Source organism: Barbus barbus (assembly GCF_936440315.1).
Source record: "Barbus barbus genome assembly, chromosome: 2".
NCBI lineage: Eukaryota > Metazoa > Chordata > Actinopteri > Cypriniformes > Cyprinidae > Barbus > Barbus barbus.
The window spans coordinates 45,076,040-45,090,113 of NC_136730.1; the positions used below are offsets into that span (position 1 = coordinate 45,076,040).

Below are 14,074 nucleotides of genomic sequence, written 5' to 3' on the forward strand. Positions count from 1 at the left end.
CAGTCAGCAATAGACAGGACCACTTTATATTACTATGGAGTAATGCAAAAACAGAGAGTGAACGTGGACGTGAGAGAGCATTTTGACCAGAGTGCAATATAAAATTACTTTTACATTTAGAGTACTTACTCTACATACACACACTCAAGCCAGAAATCATAACTTAACTCTCCATTTTTCTCTCTGCAGGCGTCTCAGTGGTGTGACGTAGTGTCGTCCTCCTCTCCCTCCTCTTCCTCGTCCTCCCCTCTCTCCTCTCTGCCTCCCATCCCTCCATCACGTTTCCAGGACGCTCGCGCTCTTGCGCTGGATCTGGGTGGTGGGGCTTTGCTGGACCTCTGGTCCCAGACTCTGGAGCGCTATCAGAAAACTCTGGCTCAGTTTAAGAGCCGAATCCTGCAGGCGGAAAGAGGCTCGTCAATGGCCCAGGGTCAGGAGCTGGACTCCGGGAGACGAGGGAGGACTCCCGCTCCCAGCACGTCCAGCCTGGGCGATTTAGAGGGTGAGATCGAGCCGGACTGGTGCCCTGGAGGAGGAGACGGGGGCCTGCAGTCCTGGGGTTCACTGGCGTCTCTCTTCCGGCCACAAAACTGTTCAACGCTCAAGATTGGAGAGGAAAAGAAGAAAGAGGGGGTGACTCCAGGAGGGGGGAAGTTTCTGCAAAATCTGCTGCACCCGGCGAAGAAAAATGTAAGTGTGCATGTTTTAGAGTGAGGGAGTCACAGTCATGAGTTCAGCAACCAAAAATAAACTAAAACACTCTAAAAACCACCTGATGAACGCATACTAACACCTTCACAGCTATCTAGCAACTCTCTAGCAACCACTTAACATCAACCTAGCAACCACATACCAACACCCTTGAAACCACCCAAAACACATGCATTGCAACTCCCTAGCAACCACCATGAGCACACTATAAACTACTTTGTAACACCTTAGCATCTGCATAGTAACGCCCTGGGAACCATCCGGAACATCCTATCAAGCAAATAGCAACAACTTAGCAACCACCCAGAACCCCCTGACAACTGCACAGAAATATTCCAGTAACTGTAAACCAGTATGCTGGGATCTACCCAGAACACCATAGCAATCATCTAGAATACCCTAGCAGCTGCATAACTCTACAGGAATCACCCTGGGAACCTCTCACAGCACTATAGCAATGATTTAGCAACATCCTCCTAAATGCACACCAACACCCTAGCAACTATCTACCTATTCCTTATCAACCACCAAGGACTCATTAGAATCTGCTCAGCAAAACAGCAACACCCTAACACCTGCTAGCCTCACCTTGGGAGCCATCTAGAACACCTTAAAAAACACCAAGAACCCAGCTAGAAACTGCATAACAATGCCCTAGCAACAATCTAGCAAACACCCAAAACACTCTAAAAACAGCAACCACAACCATATGCCAATGCCCTGGGATCCACCCAAAACACCCAAGCAACCTTATAGTAACCCCCCAGGGACCATCTAGAGACCAACACCTTGGGAACCTCACACAGCACCATAGCAACCACCAAGAACACCTTGCAAATTGCATAGCATAGTCCATATTCCAACACTCTTAGCAACTCACTAGCATCAACTAAAATGCACAGCAATCCCTTAGCAACCCTATGTAAAACATTAGAACAAATACTAAGGATATATTTGTTTAAATCACATACTGTAGATTTAAAGATGCAGTAAGTGATATCTGAGAAGTGCTCTAGATATTTGAAATCATCAAAACAAACACATGCCTACCCAAAGGGATCACAATCCATCTTGATAGTTCTGCCTCTAGCGGAGCAGTCGTGGCCTAATGGATGGAGAGTCGGACTTGTAACCCGAAGGTCGTGGGTTTGAGTCTCACTTCCGGCAGGTGTGTTTCGGTGGTCAGTCTGATCCACTTTTACAGTATTTATCAGGAAAGTTTTACTGCACCTTTAAACCATTTATTATGTTGCAATTCATCAAAAAAATTGCCATTCAGCCAACTAGCTTTTATTTGCATTTGTTGTTTGGTAAGTGCTCATTTTGTGTCCTGTTTTATTTTTGTTTTGTTTTTAGGTGAATAAGAGTGTATGTTAAAATGAATAATTACTTGTAGCTCAAAGTATACTTAGTTTTTATGCATGTACATATACAAAAAAAGTATACACCATTTGAAAACATACTACATTTGATAGCATGCTCGAATGCAGGCAGCCAACGCATGCTTCACCTTTGTCCAGTGTCTGCGCTATTTTTCGCCAGATGTTATGACCAAGAAAAATGTCTTCGTACTTTGTATCTCATAACCCTCTCACATGAGTTCTTGTCATTGCAGAAATCTGTTGCAACCTCCACTCTTTTGTTGTTGTAGTTGTTTCGTCTTTTTATTTTAATTTTCTACTGTGAAACAACGGCCCGGGGTTGAGGCTAGAAGGGATACAGCTACGTTCACCAAGGCTTACTGGACATGCACAAATCAACATTGCATAATTTTTCTCACACTGAACAACAATAATATCTGTATTTGCATTAATGTAATGGTAGGTTTAGGGTTGGGTAGGTGTAGACGTTAATAAAGCAGAATGTGATAGGTAGCAAATTTACTTTATTTTTATTTCCCTTCCGCATCTCTTCTAACCATGGCCCGGGTCAGTGCTGCCACCTTGTGGAACAACTGATTACTGCCAAACAAATTCAGTGTGCATGTGCGATCTGCGCATACTAAAGTTGGTTACAAAAATCAGGTGTTGCATGTGCAGTACGCACATACTGTTCTGGTGATACAATTCGCATCATGTTCACGTAAAAACCCAAGTATACTTTGGGCTTAAGTAACGGTTGTCTCTGTCCTGCTGCAGGCCACAGATGCGCCACTCCCTCCCAAACCCCCTCGCAAGCGTCACCCCAGTTTTGACCTCCAGGCTCTGCTGGCCCCGCGCCGTTCTGCTGCCGTGTCTAAACCCTTCGAGTCCACATCGGGCCAGTCCTCTCCTCTGTCCTGGCTGGGCCGTCGGGCGCTGACGGATCCCATCCTTACGGCAGGGGTGGCAGCAGCGCTTCCAGGATGGAGGGATCCTGCTGGAGGAGGAGGAGGAGCAGGAACAGGAGGAGTGCTGATCAGAGGAGTGGAGGTCAGCAGTAAGGAAGTGGCGGATCATACGGGCTTCACGCGCCAGCATGTGCTGCTCAGCCGTACTGAAAGAGAGACAGGGTTGGAGAGAGCAGGAGTGACCGCACAGAGGTGTGTGTGAGAGATTTCCCTTCAACAATCACCTGATCAAACTACTTTGAGGATATTCGTAAACGTTCATTAAAGGGCTAAATAAATGACATTGCAATTCTAGAGCTGCCAATGTAATGCATTTATTTTGTGTTATTTTGGTCTTGCTTCCCGAGTCACTGCACCCTCCTGTTGCTTTTGATTTTCTCCCAGTTATTTCTTCCAGAAATGCTGTGACAGTTTCTCATTTAGGGTCATGCATGTGAATGAAAAGTTTCGATACATAGATTTGTTTTGGAAAATACGGGTCAAATGGACCGACCATTGGTTTCCATGCAATTTACCAAAAATCAACACTTTGAAAAACCGCAAACAGAGTAGCTAGATTTTTTACAAAGCAGGTCAATGACAAATAAGGCATTTCAAGATCAATTTTCATTAAAGATAAACCATGTTTTGTGGGTCAATCTCTCTCTCTCTGTCACAGCAAGCTGTACCTACAGTGGTGCCGGCTGGTCAGCACAGAGAGGCAGTATGTGGCTGTTCTTAAAGGTGTGGAGGAGAACTATCTGCCCCTCCTGGAGTCTTCAGACGTCCCGTCTGCGCTGAGAGGAAAGACAGAGTCACTCTTCTGTAACTGGAAAAGCCTCTCGGCCCTCCACTCGCAGTCACTCCTCCCGGCCATGGAGGGCGCTCTCTCCCAGACACTGCAGCAGACCGACTGCTTCAGCAAATATGTGAGTAACAACAACTTTTTACATAATTTTGCAAAATTACAGTTACATTGTAAATGACAACATGTTAAAAATAAATAAAGAATCGTTAAAAAAAACAAGGCTGTTTTAATGTGATCTTCATATAAAAAGAAATTGTATTAAAATAAAATAAAAGCAGACACATAAATGTGAATGAAGATTCTGAGATTATAATAAGAATGTTATGAATAATGAAATGTTGGTATGTATCCTTGTGAATGGAGTATTTCCTGATATCTGTTTGGTCTCTGCTCCACAGAAGGATCAGTTTCTTCTGTATTCCCACTACATCCGGATGAGACCTGAGCCGGACGCTCTGCTCATCAGTCAGGCTGCTGACTTCTTCAGGGTGAGAAAGCAAATCAAAGTTTCATTTAATAGATCAGTATGTCATCAGAGCACGCACAGGAGAGCTATAGCTGTGTCCATATGCAATATTTCATGAATTGAGTGGGAAACAGAGCCTCAGTGCATGCTACATTACCTACTTTCTGGGCCAAGTTTTTTTTCCCAAAAATCATACAAAAATGCATGAAATGTGTGCTTTTTGTTCCTTAAAAAATGGAATGAGAGGCCAGTTTATACCCATGTAAAAAAGTGCACTTCGTTTTAAAATGAGTACTTAGTACAGATATAGTATACTTTAAACGAATATACTGCTAAATATATAATAAAATAATATACTACTATGTGTACTGGATGTAAAACTCAGTTTAAGTTTATATTAAATACAGTTTTAGAGTGTTTTTGACCCTCTGAAGTAGGGCTTTTCATTAGTAGCATAATTTCATTATGAATTCTTATTGTCTTGAAATATGGTTAAAGAGCATTGTTGAATGTACTGACCAGCATTTATAACTAAAATATACTGTCATTGCTAAGAAAACCTGGCTTGTATTTGAATATATTTGTAATTACACATTTGTAATGATGAGGTTGCAACGGAGTACATTTAACATATAATAAATGTAATATTGAATAGCACACTACAGTTAAAATTATAATCAAATTCTTTGCATCTGCTTTAGTATGTTAGTCCGCACATCAAAATTAGTGTACTTTAAAGCATGACAAGTGATTAAAACAACAATTTAAAATGTACTTTAAAGTAAAAGTTTCAATTTGACATTATTAAAACAAATTGCTTTTTAAAAGTGTACTTAAGCGTGTTAAGAATCAGTCATGAAAGGGTCTCATTAAGTCGCCTAAGTGACATTCTGTTTCATTAATGTTACATTATCTATCTTATAAGATTTGAAGGATGCGTTCAATACGATCAGGCACACTTTTGTTTCTCAAGTTGGCTGTAAGCTGATCTGTCTATTCCTGGCTCTGTGTACTGTAGAGCAGTTTATGTTGCACTACTGTCTTTGCCCACAGGGTGGCACATGTGTTTTTGATATCTGTGCCATCTTTTAGATGTGGGATATAATGATTCATTCTCTCTCTCTCTCTCTGTCTCCAGTCGAAGCTGTCTTCCTCTCTTGTTCCTGCTCCTCCGTTTCCTCAGTGTCTCTCCACTCCCGTTCAGAGACTGGAGCAGTACTGCCAGACACTGGAGGAACTGGGTGGTCTCAACCCCACCTCTGACTCCGCCCTCTCCATCCTAAAACACGCCCAGCGGCACGGAGAGGATCTGCGAGCCAGTGATCTCATCACAGGGTGTCCGGTATGAGCTCAAATCCCACATTCACTCAGAACACAGTCTACAGTGTGTCTTTGTGAGGTCACATGACCACTGCACTGCTGCCACCTGGTGGTCAAAAAGAAAATAACAGATTGACCTTTATTCAATTTAAAGGGTCAAGCATTCACAACATAATACTGATAATTATCATGAAATCAAATATGTTTTTATGCTCCTGTAAAGTATTTTTAATGCTAACTAAAACTATTCAAAACATTTGTTAATTGAAAGTAAGTTCAAATAAAATATAAATACATGAACATGTTAAACTTAAAAACTTTGTAAATGGTGCCTTCAAAGAGAAAAGTTTAAGCTGGAGTATTAAAATAAATGACTAAAACTAAAAGTGAAAGTGAAAAAAGGTAAATAGTTAAAAAAGCTAATTCAATATATTAATCTAATACTATATAAATAATCATATAATTATGCTGTTCCTGTAGCTCTAAATGGTGCCAACAACACCTTGATTGCAGGTTTTTGATTTCTTACACCTATACCGGCAAAAATGTGTGCCTTTGCCAAATGCATAAATGCAAATGCACAAATAACTGTGTGTGATATCACTGTTTTAATAATGTGCAACACATACACATCTGTTAATGTTTCAAAATATGTGGTTTCATGATCCTTTAAAAACAGGGTTTTTTAATAATTATTTAGCAGGCTGTTTATCCTCAGTGATGTAAAGTACACTTATTACAGGTCCAGGTCTTGCTCACATGCACAGTGGAACATGAGTGGTTTTAACCAGAATTAACACTTGCCCAAGCCCCTGATGCAAGCAACAGTGTGTTTCGATGAGTGAATAAAATGCTGCTGGCCAGTTTGCACCAATTTTCTTTTTTTTATTATTATTAGATTTTTTTATTAGATGCTTAAATTCTTCTCTTTTCTCTGCAGTTCTGTTTGGCAACTCTTTAGTCACAGAAATGGCATGCTTCACCTTTAGTGAAGTTGTATTTGATTCAGGGTGAATGTGATCATAAAACATAAATAAATAAACCAAATGATATAATGTAAACACTGAACAATTGAATAATTGATGCAGCCTTCATATCATATTGAATCACAAAACAGAAAGTAGATGTTGACATGATGCTCTTCTCTGTGTGTGTGTGTGTGTGTGTGTGTGTGTGTGTGTGTGTGTGTGTGTCAGATCCCCGTGGCGGAGCGTGGAGATCTGGTGCGTCAGGGTGAGCTGTGTGTTTGCGGTGGAGGCCGACGGAAGAAAGCAGGAGTCAGAAACGTCTTCCTCTATCAGAACTATGTCATCTTCACCAAACACAAAACACCCAACCCAGGATGCAGTGTGTACAGCTTCAAACACAGCATTAAGGTACACACACACACACACACACTAAAAACGCACAGGCTGTGTTCGGAGGGGAACACTACTGTACGCTGCCTGCTATTTGTTTAGAACAAAATGACTACAGTATGCATTATGAGACAAAAAAGGTAATTGTGTTCACTGTTCACTTGTAGTCTACTTCAGAGATAAGATAGATATTATGTGACCAGTCATAAGTGTAATTTTTTTAAAACTGAGATTTGTTAGGATAGGACAATATTTGGCCGAGATATAACTATTTGAAAATGTGAGGGTGCAAAAATTTTCAATTTCAAATGTATAATATATGTAACAACCTTAGTTTACCAAAGTGCTGTAAACAGTTACATTGACCCAGTCACATGATAAATAAACATATCATTGGAAAATACAGTCACAAAACATTGAAAGCATGGGAAAAAAGATACGTTTTTAAGAGACTTTTAAACTCAGACACTGAAGAAGCTGTTCTGATAGATACTGGCAACTTGTTCCATAGCTGGGGGCCAGCAACAGCAACTGGTAAGGGACAACACAAACTACGAAAACATATTTTATTACATAAACCGTTTATACATAGAAAAAACGTAAAAATTAAATCCTTCAAAATATCCAGCATCAGCAGCTATTACAGCTCTGCATAATCTGGGCATCCGAGCTGTCAGTTTATTCAAACATTTCTTTCTGGCTGCTATTTATAGGTTTCTATGTATACATAGAAACCTATAAATAGCAGCCAGAAAGAAATGCTAACTTTAAAGAAAAACGTCAGACGTGCTTAGAGGGTTTTACATCTGAAGTCTTCATTTATTCAGTGGGTGCACACTGACAGTTTACACTCTGTGCACGTTACACTTAAACAGAGCGTGAGTAGTGTGTTAGTATGGTGGTGTCTGACTGCCTGTGCTTCCTCAGACCGGTGAGATGGGTCTCACTCAGAGCGTGGGCGAGGACGGACTGAGGTTTGAGGTGTGGGTGAGACAGGCGTCCCGCACCAGAGACTGTCTCACCCTCCAGGCCTCCAGCGTTCAGGACAGAGAAACCTGGAGCCACGACATCGCACAGCTGCTCTGGACTCACGCCATGCACAACACAGGTCTGGACTAACCTTTGACTTCACAGCTTTACATCAGCAGGCACCGCTGACCCTGTTACATATCACTCTCTGCTTCTTTCTGTTGATTATTTTCTACGATGCAGTGTTGAGTACAATAGAACTAAATTTATGACTGACATTTCATTACACTGCTTGTGAAAAAGAAATACACTTTAGCATACGTTTTAAATGAGGACCTATTAAATGAGGACTTGCATCAGAATAAGTGTACTTTAAAGTACATCTTAAATCATTTTTTTAATATCTTTGTCATGCTTTAAAGTACAACTTTTAATTTTGCACTTAAAAGTGTACTTAAGTGTGTTGAGAACAATCATGAAAGTAAATTAAGTGGCCTTTTATTAAATTAATATTATTGTATTATCTTAATGTTATCAGTAAATACAGGAGACAGACAGACAGACAGACAGACAGACAGACAGACAGACAGACAGATAGATAGATAGATAGATAGATAGATAGATAGATAGATAGATAGATAGATAGATAGATAGATAGATAGATAGATAGATAGATAGATAGATATACAGACAGATAGATAGATAGATATACAGACAGATAGATAGATAGATAGATAGATAGATAGATAGATAGATAGATAGATAGATAGATAGATAGATAGATAGATAGATAGATAGATAGATAGATAGATAGATAGATAGATAGATATTACTTGGGTGAAAATAGCCAAGAGCCACAGTTAAATTGTTGGTCTCTATGTCTCTTGTTTAGAGCTACAGTATTCTTATGATTATTATAGTGAACATCATGATTTCAGAAGTAGCCTATAAAGTAGCCTCCTATAAACTCAGATGAGGAAGTAAATAACCACACGAGCCTGGTGTTTGTCAAAAAACACCAAGTTATTCAGCCAGGAATGTTCTCTGTGGTGTTTAGAGGAAAATATCTTGGATGCGCATCGGGCCACTACTGCCTGTAAATGCTAAAATGACCAAACGCTGCCATGTAAAATATCTGAATAGGGCTTGTGATGCATGCAGATGATGCCTCAGTAGGCAGCGCACTAGGAGTTTTGACAGATTTTTTCCACAATATCTTGAGCTTTAGAGTTTACTGTCAAAAATACATTAGTTAAATACCGCAAAGTTCTGCTTAATTAAGTAAGTGCCCGTCCTCTCTAATTAATGAGCTCTTAAATACGAATACTTTGCCGTTATTGACCCAGTTATTTATGTCTAATTAAGACAACACTAAAAGGCAGTTTAATTAGACATCTTCCGTCTGTGTGTTTTCTGCAGGATCTTGTCTAGGGGCAGTTTTTGTAAAATACCAATTTGTGATTAATTAATTAATAATGGAAAATGAATCTGTGTCACTCATTAAGGCATTGATTTGCATTTGCACTTTTGTCTTTTCTTTATGCAAATGAGACTTTTAAATGACTACACATTTTCTTCTGTTTTGTTAGTTATCCATCATGCTTTAGTGGTGTTTCTATATGACTCTCCAAATGCAGCATGGGATAAATAACAAAGAAGTCATTCACTGTGAAGAAAGATTGCCCAGTACGCTTTTCAAGCACATATTTTCACAAAACGACCTCTGTTTGGTCTAATAATGTAGTGTTAAATATGAAGATGATCAGCATTGTGTTTGTTTGTGTTTATTATACACCTGTGTGAACTTGAGCAGAACTGACTTCATTCACTTCCTGTAAATCACCAAAACAATTAAACACACCGAGACTTCAGACACGATGATGAACATTTTCAGTGTGATTTAAGTGTCCAGATATTATCAGGGGCAGTGTAACTGAATGAAGTGTGTGTGTGTGTGTGTGTGTGTGTGTGTGTGTAGAGTTGTGTCTGAAGGAGTCTCTGTGTATGGGAGTCTCCAGTAAGCTGCTACTGGATGTGACAGGAGCTCAAGCTTCAGACCTGGACTCCAGCTCCAGCCTGAACGACAGAGGTACACACACACACACACACTAATACACACACACACAGAAGACACACACAGTCATCCTCCTGTTCTTCTGCACTGCATGTAGTATCCACCAGATGTCACTTTATCCCTCATCACAAAGGTTCAAGGGTGAATTTCATCTTTCATAGACAAAAAAGTAGGCCTATTGTGTGTGTGTGTGTGTGTGTGTATATATACATACATAAATGCATAGATACATACATATATGTGACATGGCATTTTTGCATTTTCACTGTCCCGCAAGATACAAATTAATATAATTAATATTGTTGTGGTGTAGAGCTTAATGCCCTTATGATGTAATTCACATTGAGTCCACTAAAGGGCCACCTGGGTTACGCTGTGGGTTTTTGGTTGGACTGTGACATGCTTGAGTGGGTTAGCAGCAGGAGCTGCTCGGTTCTGGTCTGTATTAATAAACATGCAGTTCTGAGATATAATTCTCCGTGTATGTAGTCTATCGGATACACTGCACGAGAAGAAACACTACAATTGTTGTATTTAAAATGCAGTAAATGGTTAAACATTGCTTTGTGCTGCATGGACCTGTTGTTATAAAAGCTGCAGTGTAATTAGAACATTTTTGAGCCAAATGTCAAAATTGTCCAATGGTGTGACTGTTTCAAGCATGGTTCAATAAATTGCAACTTTTATAAATGAAAAAGAAAAGCATAAAAATTGTATAAAAATACCTCCGGCATTATTGTACAAGTGTCTATTTTAGTAAATGTCAATCATATTTTTCATCCATATAATTCTGAAAGTGTAGGAACTGATTGTCTCTGAAAACCATGTCCTGATTGTACATCAGCCAATTCCAGAGGAAACGTTTATTAGCTGAAGGACCCCGTTCATGGTTGTGTTACTGAAGCCCCCTGTGAAGCCCATGACATGAGCACATGGTCAAAGTTTGGCACAGAAATGTTCCTTTTACTTTTTTGGAACCACTACAAAAGTGTTACGTTTTGTTGTCCTTTGGTGTGACACCCCCAAATTATATATATATTTTTTATTAAAAACTGCATTTTAACCTACATAATCATGGAAAATTATGCAAATGTCTCTTGCAAACCACTAATGACAGGTTAGCTTGGAATAGCAAGGTCATTGGTTGACTCAAAGGCTGAAACATCCTGTGGTGTGACAGAAAAGGTCCTCCGGTGTGAAGCCTGTACTGTCACACCACAGGACAGCAAGCATTTTATATAATTAAATAAGATTTGATTAACTCTTTTTTTATTCTTTTTGGATCATTTTCAATGCAATAATTCTTAAATGCAATAATTACATTAAACTATTTTCTGATGTTTTTACAGAAAACTGTTATAAAGTGTCATTAAAATAAGTGTAAAATGTGATACTATGTTTTTGAAACAGAAATAATTAGTGGAAGAGAGAGGACACTATAGATAGAAATATAGATAGAAAATGAACGGATCCACCAGAAAGGAGATCCTATGAGAACAATGCAGAAAGTAAATACAATAAAAATGATGCCTTAAAAATAACTATATAGTTTTAAAAAAGCATCATTCTCATCTTAATACGCGCTATGAGCACAGTATCTTTTACGCACTTGTTTGACTCGCGTCTGGTGTGGAGGCGACGTATAGAGCACGTGTCTGAAACTTCTCCCGTTTGATGTGGTCATAAAGACATTCTGCATCTAAATAAACGCAATCCTTTGCAAGAAAAAAAGAGACAGAGGCAGCAGTTGCGAATGGGGTGGCCAACGCTAGCCCCGCCCCTGCGTTAATTGCGTTAAATATTTTTTACGCGTTAATCTGAAAATAATTAATAGCATGCGTTAACGCGCTAATTTTGACACCACTAGTAAAAACCCATTATAAACGAGGCATTTGTTGCATCCAGTGGGGACATAATGACTGATTATAATTAATTATACTGTCTTTTTACACGTCGTGTTGCATCGCACCGCGTAAACATGACCATGTCTGCATTTGTGATCGGAGAAACAACAAACAAGCGCTACTCTACACTGTTCAAATCTCACTTTGAAGAGTCAGTAGCAAATTCTTTAAATATCGAAACATACTTACAGGCTTTGAGTCAGAAGCACCAGACTGTTCTTGCAAAGCTGGAATTGCCCCACTTTATAGTGTTCACAGCCATTCATAGTGTTCACATTGTAGGCTACTCTCCCAGGATCAGGAAACAGTCCTCTGTAAAATGCGCTGCACACACTCTAATATTTGTGTTGAACTGTTCTGGAACAGTGTTGTAAATACAACTTAACCACTGATTTCTAGTCGTGTCCTCTTTCACAATGAAACACAGCGTCTCCAGGACATGGCGCCGGCGGCAGCAACAACACTACAGCCAGAATAATAGCTCCGCCTTCTTTCATTGCGTATACATTTGGGTGGTGTTTTGAAAATCTTCCCACATCGTGACGTAGACATGTGGGGGCGTGTTTAAATGAGCTGTTTTAGGAGGTGTGGACAAGTCTTAACTTTTATAAAGAATATCTCTTTGGTTTTGAGACTTTAGTCTTTGCAACTTTACAGATCTTATAAACGCACAAACAGCTTGTAACACTCCAGAGATACAGGAAATCATGAAATTGCATTATATGACCCTTTAATAACCCTTTATAATGCATAATACATAAAGGCTTTAACTTAAGTGTTACGTAATATTTTAAGTAATTTTTATTTAATTACAATTGGCAATATATATAGGCAGTACAAGAATTACTCTGATGTTTAATATTTGCTTGTATATCTCTCTCTCTCACGGTCTCTGCTCAGTTCAGAGCAGTTGTTCAGATTCGTCTTCTGTGGGCAGCATGAAAGAGGGCGACTCACCCGCCTCTGCAAGAGATTCAAAGAGAAACGGCGAGCAAACAGGTCACACTCAGGTGAGTCACACACACACACACACAGCTGTGTACACTGAGTGACGATGATGATGATGATATTTTATGTTTTACAGAGCTCTTCACCCTCCACCGCTGTGTGAATCATTTCAGCTCATAATGCAAGTCTTAAAATTAATGTAAGTACTTAATGTATTTAAATGGATTGTTTTGTTTATTAATACAGTTCCTCATTTTTTTAAATACATGGATATGTCTCTGGAGAAAGATGCTTTTTAGAATCAGAGTGTGTGTTTACAGCTACCTCGTGCAACAAAACATTAATAAACTATTAAATGCTCTTTTAACCCTTTAAAACCTGTGTATGTTTAATGCACAGACTCAGACTTCGCTGTCACACAAAATCTACTCCAAACTTTATTTTAGGTTTCTTTTTCTGACTATAGTTTCATTTCAGGTGTAAACTATTTCTTTTCTGTGTAAAGTACATATTTTCTACTCATAATAGCATTACTTTTGGTCTTTTCCTCAGACTCAACGGGTGCTTTTTCTTTAATCAAAAACTGTGCCACATATTTCCGACTGGGACAACTGGACACAAACTGGATCACGAGACGCACACAGCCATGTAAATACAGTATTACAGAAGACTGGAGGTCGTGTGTCGGCAGCAGTCTCGCTGCTTTTACTTTCAGTTGCTCTTGATAACTGACTTTCAGGTAGTGAATCAAAGTTGATTCAACATCTCAGGCCCACACACATTAGAAACTGCAAAAGATGACATTAAAGTCAACATGAAATCAAAATGTATTCATTTTTAGGCCATCCAAGATTAGGACGAGTTTGTTTCTTCATCAGGTTTGGAGAAATGTAGCACTGCATCACTTGCTCATCAATGGATGCTCTGCAGTGAATGGGTGCCGTCAGAATGAGAGTCCAAACAGCTGATAAAAAACATTATTGTGATGTTTTTATCAGCTGTTTGGACTCTCATTCTGACGGCACCCATTCACTGCAGAGCATCCATTGCTGAGACACTGATGCAGAGACACATTTCTACAAACCTGATGAAGAAGCAAACTCACCTACATCTGGGTGAGCACATTTTCAGCAAATTATCATTTTGGGTGAATTATTCATTTAATAAACTTTACTTGTGCATGAATATTTGTTACCAAAGAAAATTAG

The 14,074-nt window shown here is 39.3% G+C and overlaps 1 protein-coding gene across 1 annotated transcript in view; it reads left to right on the forward strand.

Moving 5' to 3' along the window:
- Positions 1-13,546, forward strand: part of arhgef40 (Rho guanine nucleotide exchange factor (GEF) 40) — a 32,873-nt gene extending 19,327 nt beyond the window's left edge. The window contains exons 17-27 of the mRNA XM_079432140.1: positions 190-690; positions 2,850-3,232; positions 3,699-3,948; positions 4,226-4,315; positions 5,432-5,635; positions 6,810-6,989; positions 7,899-8,079; positions 9,919-10,029; positions 12,819-12,928; positions 13,003-13,065; positions 13,419-13,546. Of these exons, the coding sequence (XP_079288266.1) occupies positions 190-690; positions 2,850-3,232; positions 3,699-3,948; positions 4,226-4,315; positions 5,432-5,635; positions 6,810-6,989; positions 7,899-8,079; positions 9,919-10,029; positions 12,819-12,928; positions 13,003-13,029 (2,037 nt within the window). The 3' untranslated portion in view covers positions 13,030-13,065; positions 13,419-13,546. The remainder of the gene's footprint in view (positions 1-189; positions 691-2,849; positions 3,233-3,698; positions 3,949-4,225; positions 4,316-5,431; positions 5,636-6,809; positions 6,990-7,898; positions 8,080-9,918; positions 10,030-12,818; positions 12,929-13,002; positions 13,066-13,418) is intronic.
- Positions 13,547-14,074: the final 528 nt, after the last annotated feature.